We start from the raw sequence: 15,711 nt of genomic DNA, 5'->3' as shown, positions 1-15,711 counted from the left end.
TGTTAATGTATTTGCTAACATTAACTAAACATGCATTACCTTGTAAAGCATTTATTATTCATAGTTCAACATTAACTTTAACATAAACTAATGTTATTTAATCTAAGTTAAATATTATCAAACATGCTGTGAAAATGTCCTTGCTCTGTTAATCATCATTTAGGAAATATTTAAAAAAGAAAACAAAAATGAAAGTGGGGCTAATAATTCTGACTTCAACTGTATATATATATATATATATATATATATATATATATATATATATATATATATATATATATATATATACAGTTGAAGTCAGAATTATTAGCCCCCTTCAACTTTTTAAATATATATTTTTACAATATTTACAAAAAAAAATTCCAAATGATGTTTAACAGATCAAGGAAATTTTCACAGTATGTCTGATAATATTTTTTATTCTAGAGAAAGTCCTATTTGTTTTAATTAGGCTAGAATCAAAGTTTTAAATTTTTTAAACACCATTTTAGGGACAAAATTATTAGCCCCTTTAATTTTTTTTCCCAATAGTCTACAGATGTACTATTACTTGCCTAATTACCCTAACCTGTCTAGTTAACCTAATTAACCTAGTTAAGCCTTTAAATGTCACTTTAAGCTGTAAAGAAGTGTCTTGAAAAATATCAAGTAAAATATTATTTACATTCATCATGGTAAAGACAAAAGAAATAAGTTACTAGAAATGACTTATTAAAACTATTATGTTTAGAAATGTGCTAAAAAACTGCTCTGTGTTAAACAGAAAGTGGGGAAAAAATAACCAAGCACTCTAATTATTCATGGGGGCTAATAATTCTGACTTCAACTGTATAAATATATATATTTATTAAGTGGATAAGACAGGGTTTCAGACAGGAAGTGAAGTGGGAGAGAGAGAGAGAGAGAGAGAGAGAGAGAGAGAGTGAGAGAGTGAGAGAGTGAGTGAGTGAGTGAGTGTGTGTAACCAGGGGAGAAACACTGACAACAGAAGTGAGGATCCATGCTGGTTTATTAGAATGGTCAGGCAAGCAGTGGTCAATACAGGGGCAAACAGATGTATGAGGGCAAACCATAGTCTTAGGCCCTGTTTACACTAGTGCGTTTTAGTTTTAAAACAGCGTTTTGGAATGAAAACGATCCCCGTCCACACTAGCGTTTTACCCAGTGTTTCTGAACTGCTCTCCGTCCACACCAAAATGCTAAAAACGCACATCACATGACCACACACACACTCGCGGGCAAGCGCTGCAGCCCATCTACCCAGATGAGAGCCAGGCCCAGATTAAGAACTCAGGGGCCCCTGGGCACATTGTCTTGTAAGGCCCCCTACCTGGCCGCAGCCCTATAGTTGAATTTAAAAAATAAGAATAATATAACAATTTTTAAATATGAATCTATAATTTGTTGCCCACATATTTAAATTAATGATATATAGTACATATGTATTTCTACAAAGATTTAACTTATTTTTCAAAGCATTGAATAAAATATTAATAAAACTAAAAAATTAAAATAAAAAAACTATATATATATATTATTATTATTATATATAAATATTTTTTTTTCTTTTTTTAAGGGTATTTTAATGTATTGCTTTTACAAACTTATAAAGCATATTATTGCCATGGCATATAACGCATAATGCTTCTCCAATCCAGTTCTATGAATCTGAGTTCTATCAATCTGAGTCTTTCATAATACAAACACTGATTTACTCTCTCCTCCTCTCCCTGTATTTTCTCTACTCTTCTCGTGATGAAGACTTGATTATAAACCTAAAAGTATCCGAAATCACACACACTATACCTCTTCTCTCCCGTCTCTCTCCTCTTCTGGGCCTCTCTCTCTCTCTCTCTCTCTCTCTCCTTTTCTGTCTGTCTCTCACACGATGAATTCAGTCCGCGCTGCGCTGCCGTTAGCCTCCTCCGCCTGGTTAATGCTAGCTTCTCATCATTTAAAGTTACCATAACGTCTTCTTCTGTACCCTCATTCTCCTGATCATGGGTCTGTTTAAAGATGGTGTGTATGGAAAATGCCTCAATAAAGATGCCTCATCTCCTCTTTCTCTCGCGTTTGCTAAATCCACTTGTCCACTCATTTTTGATCTATGACAGATATAACGTTAAACTGAAGTCCGCTCAGTTTAGTGCGGGTTATTTCAAAACTGACGTTTCCGCGCTTGACCAATTACAGCATTCTGTTTAGTTAAAGAAAGAAAGGCAATATAAATCTAATAATAATATTAATATGTGATCGCGATTTTTTTGCTCAGAGGAAATACAGTTGTCTGAGCAATATAGTTTTTGCAGAGAGGGAGGCACCTATAATAAGGCTAAACATTATTAAATACCCACGAGACACTTGTGACTTTATATCACATTTGCATTATTTTAAAAAAATGTTTCCTTCCTGTTAAAAATAAATATATTTCCAATCTGATATGTAATGGGGAGAAAACAAGTAGCACGAGTTCAGCTGATGGTGGATTCGAACCGAGTTTATGATTAATCGCGTCAAAAGAAGCTGTTGTGCGCCTTACAAGGTGCGCCACTGCGACTGTAATGAATGACAGCTCTTTACTCATCTTGTCTCTATCAATCAGGCATCGATGGGCGTAAACCCTGAATAGCTTATTCCAATTAGATGCGCTTTTTTGCAATTAGCCAAAAAAGACACTCCGAAATTGTCTTTTTTTTCTCCCCCTCGCAGGGGCCCCTAGTGCGCACGGGCCCCTGGGCCTGTGCCCATAAGGCCCATTGGTTAATCCGGCCCTGATGAGAGCTGTGCTCGTCGGACTGCTCATCAAGCATCTCACGCTGGATCTAATCTCACTATATTTGTTAAACGTGATATTTCATTCATCTTGTTGTCTTTATCTAACGACATATTCCTTGACTTTGGTCAATGGAAATTATTACTTGTTCTCAGGTAACGTGTTTTGGCTAAGCGCAAAGATGAGTTAATGATTAATGCAGGGGTCACCAACCTGTATGAAACTGAGAGCTACTTCTTGGGTACCAATTAATGTGGAGGGCTACCAGTTTGATAAACACTTCTCAAATAACACATTTGCTCAATTTACTTTTAATTATACTTTATGTTTTTGGTAATAATTAATGATATTCATCCAGGTGAAGACACTGATCATGTTAATGATTCTCACAAAAGTTATCAACAATGATTTAACAGGGTAGGAAATACCCTGTATTTAATGTATCAATGTGCAACACTTTATTTTTATATATCTCTGCAAATATTTACATTTTTAAATGGATACTTCTATATTAGATGAAGAAGCTTACTGGTAAGTGGCGCTAGTGAGCTATTTTTGGAACAGGTCTGCGGGCAACACATGTGATCCTCACGGGCTACCTGGTGCCCGCGGGCACCATGTTGGTGACCCCTGGATTAATGTAACCACGTAGCCTACATTCTGTATATTGACTGATCGCTTGCCTTTATTTCCTATAATGTATAAACTTATTGTATGTTATAATTTTATAATGGCCATTATCGATTATTAAAACTGATATTCAGCAAAAGAGAGGGTGTGTTTCGTATTTTCACTGAAATTGAAAGGAGGCAGTTGTTATCGGCTCCGTTTTGTTATAAATATCCACACAGTGAAGATGACGCTCATAAATGCAACACAACGCCTCAACATTTCTGCTGATGTTAAGTTGCTAACATTAAAATGAAAACATAAAGGCAGTTCCTTAAATCATGTTTACATTTTGTTGTTGAGAAAGTGAAACAATGTAGCCAGGGTGATGGGAATGAGGTTATAAAGTATGTTCCCTTTAAAGATCACACTGAGAAGGGGGAGACTGCAGCCTTGATCAAACTTGCAAAGTCTGAACTTACAAGGAGAGGATGCAGGGCTGAACTGTGTGTGTTAGGTTACTTATTATTGAGGAAAAGCCCCAATCAGATAGGCGAATGTCTGCAGCCCAGCCTCCATTTTCAGATGTCTCAGTTTCCCCCCATCCACATTGAGACGGAGAAGCAGCGATTTAGAATGAAAATGGCCTCTCCAGCGTTTTCCAGCATTTAGTGTGGACAGTTGGTGTAACCGTAGCAAAACTTATGCATTTTAAAATGAAAACGCATTAGTGTAAATGGGGCCGTAGTCAAAAGGCAGGCAGATGGTCACAAGGCAGGCAGCAGAAAAGAATTAAACAAATAAACAAGGCAAGGATCAAAACCAAGGAAAAACAAGACAAAGGAAAACGCATCGTAGTGTCACTAAACAGATAACAAGACTCAGCAACAGTGTTTGAGCTGTACTTATAGTCCATGAATCAGTCCTTGAGCAGCTTCAGCTGTGCGAGTGTAATCAGTCAGGATCTAGAACATGTGTGTGAACGGAGTGCATGTATGAAGTTGTGGTCCATGAACTGGCGGATTTGTTTGAACATGACAGAGAGGAGGTAAGGACATGAAATGTCCACAAGCCGGGATTCTAACTTTGGACGCCCTGAAGTGCTACTGCACCATATGTCAGCACGCTAACCACCAGGCTATTGCGCTGACAGAACAATGAGATTTTTAATTAACTTATTTTAATTTAGACATTGGTGTTTTATTTCTTTTTACTTGCAAGCACAGTACAGTGTTAATTTTCAAACTATTTATATTGTTTAAAGTGGCTGACAATAATAAATATTCATAATAATAAGAAATAATCTGCCTGGTTTTTGAACTGTGCAGTGCAGTGCTACGCTGCTGTATTTCTATGTCGGTCATTATGGTGATACATGGAGAGACCGTTGTTTTATTGAGGTGGTACTTGGTGAAAAAAGTTTGAGAACCACTGCTTTAAAGGGTTACTAATTATTTATTCAGTTTTTTCTGTTACACTTATTTGTGATCCAGGGTCACAAACGACAAGCATTATTAATAAACAAAAAAGGTTATTTAGTACATTTTAAAATAAAGTATTGTATCAGAACGTCACAGCAAATAATCAAATCAGTGCTCTAGAGATGTTACAGAGGGAACACAAACTATACTGTATATTGTGTATAAAGCGTGTCAGATTGTAGAAACTGAATGTGTGTTCAGAGCATCAGGATGAAGGCGATCAGAGGAAAACAGAGGATCAGGAAGCTCTGAGTGACACTTTTAGCTCCATTACACAGATTCTCTGAACAACAGGAGATGTTCTGAACTACACTAATTGATGTTACAGCAACACAAATAGAACTTGAAGCACAGCCTTTTAGAGTCATTTCCTGGCCTCCGATAGTCCCTGGTGAACAGAAAGAAAACTTGATTTAATCTGGGATTCTGTAATCTGTGTCAAATTCTCAAACACAAGAGAGAGAAAAAAATAATGACTACAGTGTACGTCTTTTTCCAGATTCTCACCTGTTGCTGTAACGCAGAGATCTTCACTGCCTGAACAGTTCAGTACATTAGAGCAGTTATTACTCTCATCACAATAGCAACAAGTGTTTCCATTGAGAGCGTCAGTGTTGGAATCTGCAGGAGGGAAGCAAAAGGTATAGTTCTTTATTTTCTGTACAAATTACGATATCTAATAAAGCAACACTCCTTTAGCTGCTACATTTAATCAATTCTTAACCAACATACAACCTTTATTTTAAAGTACAGGGCAATTCAGTTGGCGGCCCGCAGATCAAACCCGGCCCCTGATACAAAAAGTGTGAACAAGACATCGCAAAATAAATTTAGTTCAGTTGAAAAAATGGCCGCTGTAGTCATAAAGTGACCAGGCTGATCTAACGACAAAATGTATTACGATTTGTCAGTATAGTGGGTAATTTGTATAATTGTGTATGAGTTAAATCGTTCAAAAATGTACGATTTTAAAAAAAGAGTCGTGGCACCTAACCCCACCTTTAACCCCAACCATCATTAGGTGATGAGCAAATCCTACTAAATTGTATGAATTAGATCTGGGGTTCCTAAACTTTTCAGCACGCGACCCCTAAAATAACAATGCCAGTGACTCGCGACCCCCAATATCCTCTGAGGTGGTTATAAATACAGAAAACTTACATGCAATGGCGCACACACACACACCAATAGACCAAAGTCTATTCTTTGTTTACATTTTTTTAAATGTATGTCAGTGCTGTAAATGGGCCAGAAAATCAATCTGCTGCATCTGACGCTTTTGCTGTCTTTAATATAATGTATTTACCCCAGGGGTCGCAATCCAATAGAACTAGTAAATAGGCTACTATAAACGACTGTTTTTTTCTATCTTCAGTTGATTATGGATAAAATATGGTAATCCTTATGGCCTAATAATAATAAGTAGATTTTTGGAAATCACCAGGCGACCCCCCTTCATTGTTCCGCGACCCCTCAAGGGGTCCCGGCCCCCACTTTGAGAACCACTGAATTAGATCATACGAATAGATACGAATCAGCCACTAAATCAAAAAGTTACGAATTGCTGGGAGATTGTGTTGGAAGTGACGTGCTTCTGTTCAATACAGCAAGAGCTGTAGTTGAAGGCTGAGCAGAGTGAATTAAGCGAGTGGCACAGGCAGCCAAAAACATGTGGATATATTTATAGAAAAGGCCTTTTGGACAATGCACTGATATCGTTAATAGGGATGCAATGATTAGCCGATTTCACAATTAATCGCACTTTAATTCATTACAGTTAATTAATCATAAAGGCACCTCAACGCCACGTTTCTGTAGCACAGAAAAAACTGCTGCAACTAAACAATGCCTACTGTGTGCTTGTTTAAAGTTCCAAGCTTATACCCAGGCTAATATGCACACAAATTGGATTAACTATAGCAGCAGGCTGTTCAAATATTGCGTCTTTTCTACATGCAAGTTCATTATTTCCAATGGAGACGTGCGCATATTGCAAGCGATGCGCGCACGACTTGCAAGTTGACCGACACACTCGCGCCATCCAGACGCACACAGTAGAAAAGATCTCAAGCTGTTGAGAGTTGCATGTGGCTGTACAGTGCAGTGTAAACAAAATATACGTTAGACGAATTATGACAAATGATTAAAATGAATATGTATGTATGAGCGCAGATAATAACAACAACTCATTTAAATCTTTAGCTAATAGATAGCTTAAATTAACATTAGATAAATACTATTTTTTAACCCAAGTTCATTCTGAAAATGTAACCGCTGGACGTTTCTGGAGACCGTGATTTACATGGCTGGAGGTACGTATGGGCGCATTTCATTTTTTCAAGAGAATGCTACGGGTGGTGTGGCGCCGCTCCTCTTTGCGCTTGCTGGCTGACAGCTCACTTCCGTTTGAAGGGCTTTCCCGCTGCAACCAGTTTGTCCGGTTAGCTTGTCGTGTACGGCGGCGGAGCGGAGAGCTGGAGGGGAGCCGACGGCGATGACAGGGTTTGAGTCCGGGGAAGAGCGGTTTCAGAAATCAGGTAAAACAAAAACAGAATCCAAAAAATAAAGTGAACGAGTTCATAACTGGGGAGACTTTTCTGAAATCCAAAAACATGGTCAAAATCAGGCGAAGTCTTTTCTTTTACTGGAGGGCTTTTGTAAATTGTTGCTTGGGTTTAGGGAAGCGAGCGGGCAGGCTGGCAGGTCAATCGGTAAAACCGGTTGGGTTTAGGGAAGGAGGAGGAGGAGGATGGGTCGGACAAATAAGCCGGCCACCCAGTCAGTCATTCAGTCAGTCCGACAGACGGTCGCTCGACAGCAACCTCTGGCGGCTTTATGCGAGAACAGTGCGGGCACGAACGGTGCTCGCGAGAGGCATTCGCGATGCAAAAAAGCGCGCACAGCGGCCTCTTGTGGATTCGCGAAAACAAAAACTGCACAAATACGTACCTCCCGGGACTTTTTTATTCATTCTTACTTTTATTTATTTCTTCATTGTTTTGTTGTTTATTTTTGTTGTAAAATTATCACTCAAACAGACTATTTTTTATTTTTTATTTATATTTTGTGCTTTATTTGGTTACTGAGTAGCAATAAACAACACTTTAACACAGCGGCGTCCAAACTCGTTCCTTGAGGGCCGGTGTCCAGCAGATTTTAGCTCTAACTTCCCTCAACACACCTGAAAGGATGTTTCTAGAAAGCCTGATAAGAGCTTGATTAGCCAGCCCAGTGTGTCTGACTGGGGTCTGACTGCAGGACACCGGCCCTCCAGGACAGAGTTTGGACACCCCTGCTTTAACAAATAAGCTGTTTTCATGTAATTTTCTAAACTAATAGTGTTTTGAATAAACACATAATAATGGTGATAACTGTAAAACCATGATTATTCTTTAGACTATTTAATCGTACAACCAAAATCTATAATCGTTGCATCCTTAATTGTCATGCAGTTCAAAACATACAGTAAGACATGAATTTGTTTGAATGTAGAAGATGCCTACTTGAGTAATACACTGATTTTGTTGTGCTTCGAAACACAACAAAAAAAAAAAGCCACACTGTACAATGCAGTGATGTTATGTAGTTTTAAAATACAACATATTAAAGTTTTAGGGCCCTATCATACAGCCGGTGCAATGCGGCTCAATGCGTGATGCAATTGTTGTTTGCTAGTTTCGGCTCAGTGCAAGAGTCATTTTGATGTTTTGCACCACGTTGTTTAAATCGCAAATGCATTTGCGCTCATATGCGCGCCCATAGGTGTTCTGATCTACAAAATGGGGTGTGTTGAGGCCTATTGCTGGTGCGTTGCTATTTTGAGAAACTATAATAGACTGTTCTAAAGACCAGAACAAAGCCAATCTAAAGTACAGCGCAGAGCGTGTTAGTTGTGCGCCTCACTTACACATTGCTTAATACACACAGGATGTATAGCAATACGCAAGTATCTTTACATATGAAAAAGAATTCAAATATTAGGGATACATAAATATAAAGGATTAAAATATTACAAAACATATTATTTTCATGCCTTCTTCATCTCGGGGAGGCTTTTTTAGTTTATTCATAACAATTTGCTTTTTTATAATGTTATCATTTTTAGCAGTATTATTTATTATCTGCATATTTATATTAGTTTTATTAAAAACAAGCTTAGATTTGTCCACCTGTCAGGTTTTGGACCATATGGAGCACAGCATGTGTATTAGGATATAACTCAGTTTTTTGAGCACACTTCATTATTATTGTTCATTTATTTGTTTGCTGGAAATTAGAACTGAATTTAGAAATAGTTTTGAAACAAATCTTTGCGGTTAACAAACAAAATGAATTATTTATAGGCTAATTGATGTCTGTGCCTACAACACGTTTCTCTATCCACGAGAGTGAAATTGAAAGTAAAGAACGAGGAGGCTCATCTCTCATTCTCGCGCTGCAGATGCTATATTTAACTGTTTCCTCTTTAGTGAAGTGTTTAGTTTTTCCACTTACAAAGTCCGTTATGTAAATAGCAAATGCGCTATGGTGCGATGCAACTGACTCCCAAAGGGAATGGGAGATGAGACTCTGATTGGTTTAATCTCAAAACACACCTATAACTCATTAAGAACATAAGCTCAACCCTGTTAGACCATGCGCTACGGTGCAAAGCGGATTTTTCTGCCCTTATATTAGCAAAAAGTGGATTCTGACACGCCCTTAATGCTTATGCGCACTGCGCTTCAGACTTTGTGCAGGGATCTTCAAAATAGAGCTCATTATGTAGAAAAAGCCAACGTGAGTGTCTTAAAAAACAAAAATGCAGCATACAGGCTCTTATATGTGGTGTCATCACTCATATTGCAAGTCATATCTCTCAGGCCCCTCATTTGAGATGCTTTTTATGAACTGGCCCCCATGACAAAGTAATTGAATTGAGCCCTGTTACAGTGTAACGAGTCGTGACTTACAGATAAAATAATCAATTGGATATGGTGAGTGTAGTATAATACCTTGTGCATCTTGGATGTTACACCGGTCACTGTTACAGCACTCAGAAAATATCATTACAATGCTGAAGTTGATCGAGCCATTTCCACAATCAGCAGCACAACCTTTAAACGTCTTATTAGTACCAAGGTCAGCTAAAAACAATGCGACAACACATTATTTTAGTACATTTCACACATTTTCCTTTTTTATTTTTTTATGCACAGTTAGCATTAGGTATTGGTAGGTGTAAGATTTTGAAGTTATGATAATCTTGGATATAAATATCACGATTTCACGGAATCACTGTATTGTGATTACTGCTATAAAATATACTATTTTTAAAAGTCTGGGGGAAAAAAACAAAGACATCTTTTCCCATTTAACACAGGGTGGGCCATTTATATGGATACACCTTAATAAAATGGGAATGGTTGGTGATATTAACGTTCAGTTTGTGGCACATTAGTATATGTGAGGTGGCAAACTTTTCAAGATGAGTGGTGACCCTGGTGGCCGTTTTGAAGTCGGCCATCTTGGATCCAACTTTGTTTTTTTCAATAGGAAGAGGGTCATTTGACACATCAAACTAATTGGAAATTTTACAAGAAAAACAATGGTGTGCTTGTTTTTAACGTAACTTTATTCTCATATGAGTTATTTACATATAATGTGTCCAATGTGCTGCTCATTGTATTGGATTGTCAATGCTACCCTCTTCTCCCATTCTTCACACACTGAACTCAACACCGCAGGAGAAATGTCAGCACAGGCTTCCAGAATCTGTAGCTTCAGGTGCTGCACATCTTGCATCTTCACACCATATACAATTGCCTTTAGATGACCCCAAAGATAAAAGTCTAGATTGGGAGACCTTGGGGCCATTCAACTGGCCCACGAAGACCAATCCACTTTTCAGGAAACTGCTCATCTAGGAATGCTTGGACCTGACACCTATAATGTGGTGGTGCACCATCTTGCTGGAAAAACTCAGGGAAAGTGTCAACTTCAGTGCATAAAGAGGAAAACACATCATCATAGCAATTTCAAATATCCAGTGGCCATGAGGTTTCTATTAATAAAGAATGGCCCCACTATCTTTGCTGTCTATGGTGTGAAGATACAAGATGTGCAGCACCTGAAACTACGGATACTGGAAGCCTGTGCTGGCATTTAGGGTCCTGCGGTGTTGCTATCAGTGTGTGAAGAGTGGGAGAAGAAGGTTGCATTGACAATCCAACCCTGCTGAAAAAAACAGCTTAAACCAGCCTAGGCTGGTTGGCTGGTTTTAGCTGGTCGACCAGGCTGGTTTTAGAGGGGTTTTAACCATTTCCAGGCTGGTTTCCAGCCATTTCCAGCCTGGTCTTAGCTGGTCAGGCTGGGAGATGACCAGCTAAAACCAGCTTGACCAGCTTAGCCAGGCTGGGAGCCCAGCCAAAACCAGCTATGTCTAGCTTAAACCAGGCTGGTCAAGCTGGTTTTAGCTGGATTTAGCTGGTCATTTTCCAGCCTGACCAGCTAAGACCAGGGTAGAAATGGCTGGAAACCAGCATGGAAATGGCCAAAACCCCTCTAAAACCAGCCTGGTCAACCAGCTAAAACCAGCCAACCAGCCTAGGCTGGTTTAAGCTGGATTTTTCAGCAGGGAACACAATGGGCAGCACATTAAACACATTTTTAAGTGGTCAGAAACTTGTAAATAACTCACGAAGGAATACAGTTACGTTAAAACCAAGCACACAGTTGTTTTTCTTGTGAAATACCCAATAAGTTTTATGTGTCAAATGACCCTCTTCCTGTTAAAAAAACAAAAGTTGGATCATAGATGGCCAACTTCAAAATGGCCACCATGGTCATCACCCATCTTGAAAAGTTTGCTCCCTCACATACACCAATGTGCCACAAACAGGACCTTATCAACCACTCCCGTTTTATTAAGGTGTACCCATATAAATGGCCCACCCTGTATTTTAATTTAATTTAATTATTGTCTGGAGCAGTAAACATGTCAGACTCAATTTAAATGAATCGTTGACTTCTGCTGTCTTCATTTCTTTTAAAAACACTGATTTCTTTACAAATTAAATGTCATCTTTGGATATATTTTCTGCTGGAGTTACTGTTGTCCTTATACTTAAAAAACAGTAATAAAGAAATCTTACACATACACTACCTTAGGAAAGGTATTACAGAAAATTTTGGCCATTTTAAAACCCTGACTTTTCCTAACCGCGGTATACCTTCAAAACGGTTATCGTCCCATGCCTAGTTAGCATAACTGGTAGGAAATAAATAAAATGCTGGAAACCTGTTTGAAACATACAACACTAGCACCTTCCTCATTCAAATGCAACAGTAAAATTCAATCCATTATATTGGACTTACCAAGTTGCGGTATCATTGTAGTACTCTCACACATAGTAGTTCCACTGGAGCATGCTGTTTCTGTCAGGTTTACACAAGAACTGTTACACTGGTAACAGCTGAGAGAGTGTCCTTTAGTGATGAAAAAGAGAAAGAAAGAGACGTCAGCTTGTACACTGCAATTAAAAGCCATCTAACTACAAAAAAAAAAAGATTTAAGAAGATGTAGACTAGAAACAAGTCAAATCATTCGCTAGTTCAACAATACTGAGTACTTTTTAAAAAACGAGTACAATAACACTTGTTTCAAGCAATGTATTTAGTTGAATAATCTTAAAACTAGCTTGTTAAGAGATTTTTAAACTTTATGAAACACCAACTAAAGTTACTATACAGGAGAATTCCTCTTCATTTAAGAATTGTCATTGTACAATGCTCAGGATACGAGTACACCACTCATAAGTCTTTCTTTAAAATTTATATTTTTAATAGGAAGCTTTACTATATTATATTTGTGCATATACATTAGATTAGTCAGTTCTGAAGCCTAATCTGGAGTTTATGTAATGAAATAACTTATAATAACAGTCGAAAAACTTGTACAGCCAAATTTATATGTCATAAAAAATATTAAATACAAATAAAAAAAAGAGGAAAAATCAAGAGAAGCAAACAAATTGGAAAAAAATATTAGAAATTTTGTAGATTGTAATTTTTATTGTGATATTAAGCATGAATTTAATTGTAGTATATTTCAATTTCTAAAGATGTTCAGTGACTAAAATACTATTTTAATAAATATATCTGTTTAATATATCTGTTTTGTTTAAATGCACCTAAATATTCCCTGAGAAATACTGTAGATAAAATATACTGAAGCTTAATGCGAAAAAGACACAACAAAAATATTTTGTTACGAAAGAACGAGCATGTGTGATTGAATTTTTTTTTTTCATCGGTAAGCATAAAACAAATTACAACTGCTAAAATAAGAATACGTGTGATTATTGAACATTTTTGATGGGCCAAAAAAAAAAAAAACACACACACATACACAAACAAGTTATTATGAAGTATTTAAAATACAACTAAAAATAAACTATTATAAAGTATTTAAATTCTACTAAAACAAGTTATTCTAAATTATTTAAAATACAACTAAAATCAAACTATTATGAAGTATTTAAAATACAACTAAACAAGTTATTATAACGTATTTAAAATACAACTAAAAATAAATTATTATAAAGTATTTAAAATACAACTAAAAACAAGCTATTATAAAGTCTAGTAACACTGGATACTGCTCCTTCAACAGACATTTACCTGACTATAAGAAGCTTAGCAAGAACATGTCAACTTACACTAACCCCAACCTGACAGTCTACTAATAATCTAATGAGAAGTAGTTGGCATGTAGATGCAATGTAACTTAAATTCAACAAACAGACCATTAAAATAAGGTGTAACCTGAAGTCTTTAAAAGACAACAACAACAAAACAGCTAAAATAAAGTCTTTAAAAAATCAAGCTAATCTTAAATTATGTCTCTGATTTAATCTAACTTTGCATTTAAGCTTCATGAACGATAAATAATCTGTATATAATCATATAATGTTACACTACTTGATATTGCATGATAATTTGTTTTTAATACAAGATCAACATGATTTTTATTTACTAGAAATAAGATTTAACTTTAGTTTTTTTAACTAATTATTTGTCTTTGTACTGTACCTGTGGTGAAAATAACAAACAGAAGAAAAACTGTGATTTGCTTATCCATCTTTGATCAGGCGGTGAATGAGAAAACACACCTACTGTATGCGGAGCTCATATACGTTTTCAAAAGGGGAGGGTCTTGATGACAAATGAGAGCGTGGCAGAAATTTATTTGGACTTCTGGCAACACAAATCTGAGATTAAGTAATTTAGTTAATGTTAAATACGTGTTAGAAATTGCAAGGCATCTATAGGTTTGTAATTTAAACAAAATAACAACAACAAAAAATCTGACATCTCTTTGACATCTCTGACATCTCTTATATCTCACATTATCACTGTATGTTCAGTTTAGTAGAGAGAACTTTAATAAAATATGATTACTCTTAAGTTAAATAGGATAACTCTTAAGTAAAACTGTCAGAACTGTTCATCTCAGTGATGTTAGATAACGTTGATAGAAAGGTACTGTTAGTACCCGACAATATTTACACAATCATCAATAGTGTGTTGGTTCACCCTCAGTATAAGTGACATCCTGTTGTCACTGGGCTACGGTCAGCCAGGTTCATGCAAATCAGAACTTATTCAAAGCAACATTTTCACAGACTCGCCACAGCAGATTATCCAATATAGGCTGGTTTTAATTCACCAGAGTTTCTGGCAACTCAAGGACACCGTACAATAAAACAAGAACACTAAAACAACAAGAGAAATAATAAAATTACACACAGCAATAGTGCAGATAAAATTAATTCATTAAGTATTTCAAGAGTTCGCCCTTAGCTGATGATGGATTATGGAGCTTGTTTGGCATGCTGTCCCGGGAGAGAGCCCTGAACTTGTGAGATCCTCGAGCCCGGGGCTCCCTCCCATTGCAGGGCGAGAGGGGAGTCCGAGTTCCGGTAGGTCTCGAGAACTCCCCTGCTTGATAATGTTGGAAGTAGATTAATGCGATGAAGTGTCTATGCTGTCAATTTAGATTTGTCACATTACTTATGTTACATGTTTTTGGTCTGTGGGAGGAAACCGGAGAGCCCGGTGAAAACCCACACAAACACGAGGAGAACATGCAAACCTTGCACAGAAATGCCGACCTGGCCAGGAAGTGTCCGAGCCGGTGACATTCTTGCTGTGCAGCCGTGGTGCTAACCACTAGGCCTCCGTGCTGCCCTGACAAGGAAATGAGAGGAGTAGGGGTGGAAGGGGGGATTCTCCAAGACGAAGATGGCTGAAGTAAGATACTCTGGTTATTTATAGAGGTTAAGGAGTCGTCTGATTGGAAAATCAGCGTTAGCTAATGTGGACCAGGTGCTATTAATCGTAAGCACGTGCTCCTCTCGAAATTAGTTTATAAATAAACTTCACTAAAAGCCATCTTAAATAGGTGGGTTTGGAGTTTTGATTTGAATAATGTAAGGGAGTCAGTGTTTCTGATGGCAGGTGGTAGTGAGTTCCAAAGCCAGGGAGCAGAGCGGCTGAATGCTCTGTTGCCCATAGACGAGCAGAGGGAACAGACAATTGGAGGGAGGAAGAAGATCACAGTGTGCGAGAAGGAACAGAAATGTGGATGAGGGCAGATAAATATAGAGGGGCAAGATTGTGGATGGCTTTGAATGTTAACATCAGGATTTATAAATCAATCAGAAAATGAACTGGTAACCAGTGAAGCTGTTGCAGGACAGGGGTGATGTGATGAGAAGAAGGGGTTCTGGTGACGATATGTGCAGCTGAGATCTGGACCAACTGAAGGTTGCGGAGGGATTTATGAGTGAGACCAAAGAGAAGTTG

The 15,711-nt window shown here is 37.5% G+C and overlaps 1 protein-coding gene across 1 annotated transcript; it reads right to left on the bottom strand.

The window, feature by feature from the left end:
* Window positions 1-999: 999 nt before the first annotated feature.
* ly6m2 (lymphocyte antigen 6 family member M2) lies at window positions 1,000-14,003 on the bottom strand. Its single transcript, NM_001386334.1, is given in 6 exon segments — window positions 1,000-1,052; window positions 4,143-5,251; window positions 5,371-5,484; window positions 9,858-9,989; window positions 12,220-12,330; window positions 13,936-14,003. Coding segments are annotated over 5 exon segments (597 nt in total). The 5' UTR covers window positions 13,985-14,003; the 3' UTR covers window positions 1,000-1,052; window positions 4,143-5,060.
* Window positions 14,004-15,711: the final 1,708 nt, after the last annotated feature.

This window comes from Danio rerio, chromosome 21 (genome assembly GCF_052040795.2).
Source record: "Danio rerio strain M-AB ecotype USA chromosome 21, GRCz13ab, whole genome shotgun sequence".
Lineage (NCBI taxonomy): Eukaryota > Metazoa > Chordata > Actinopteri > Cypriniformes > Danionidae > Danio > Danio rerio.
This window is presented reverse-complemented; position numbering and strand designations above follow the sequence as displayed.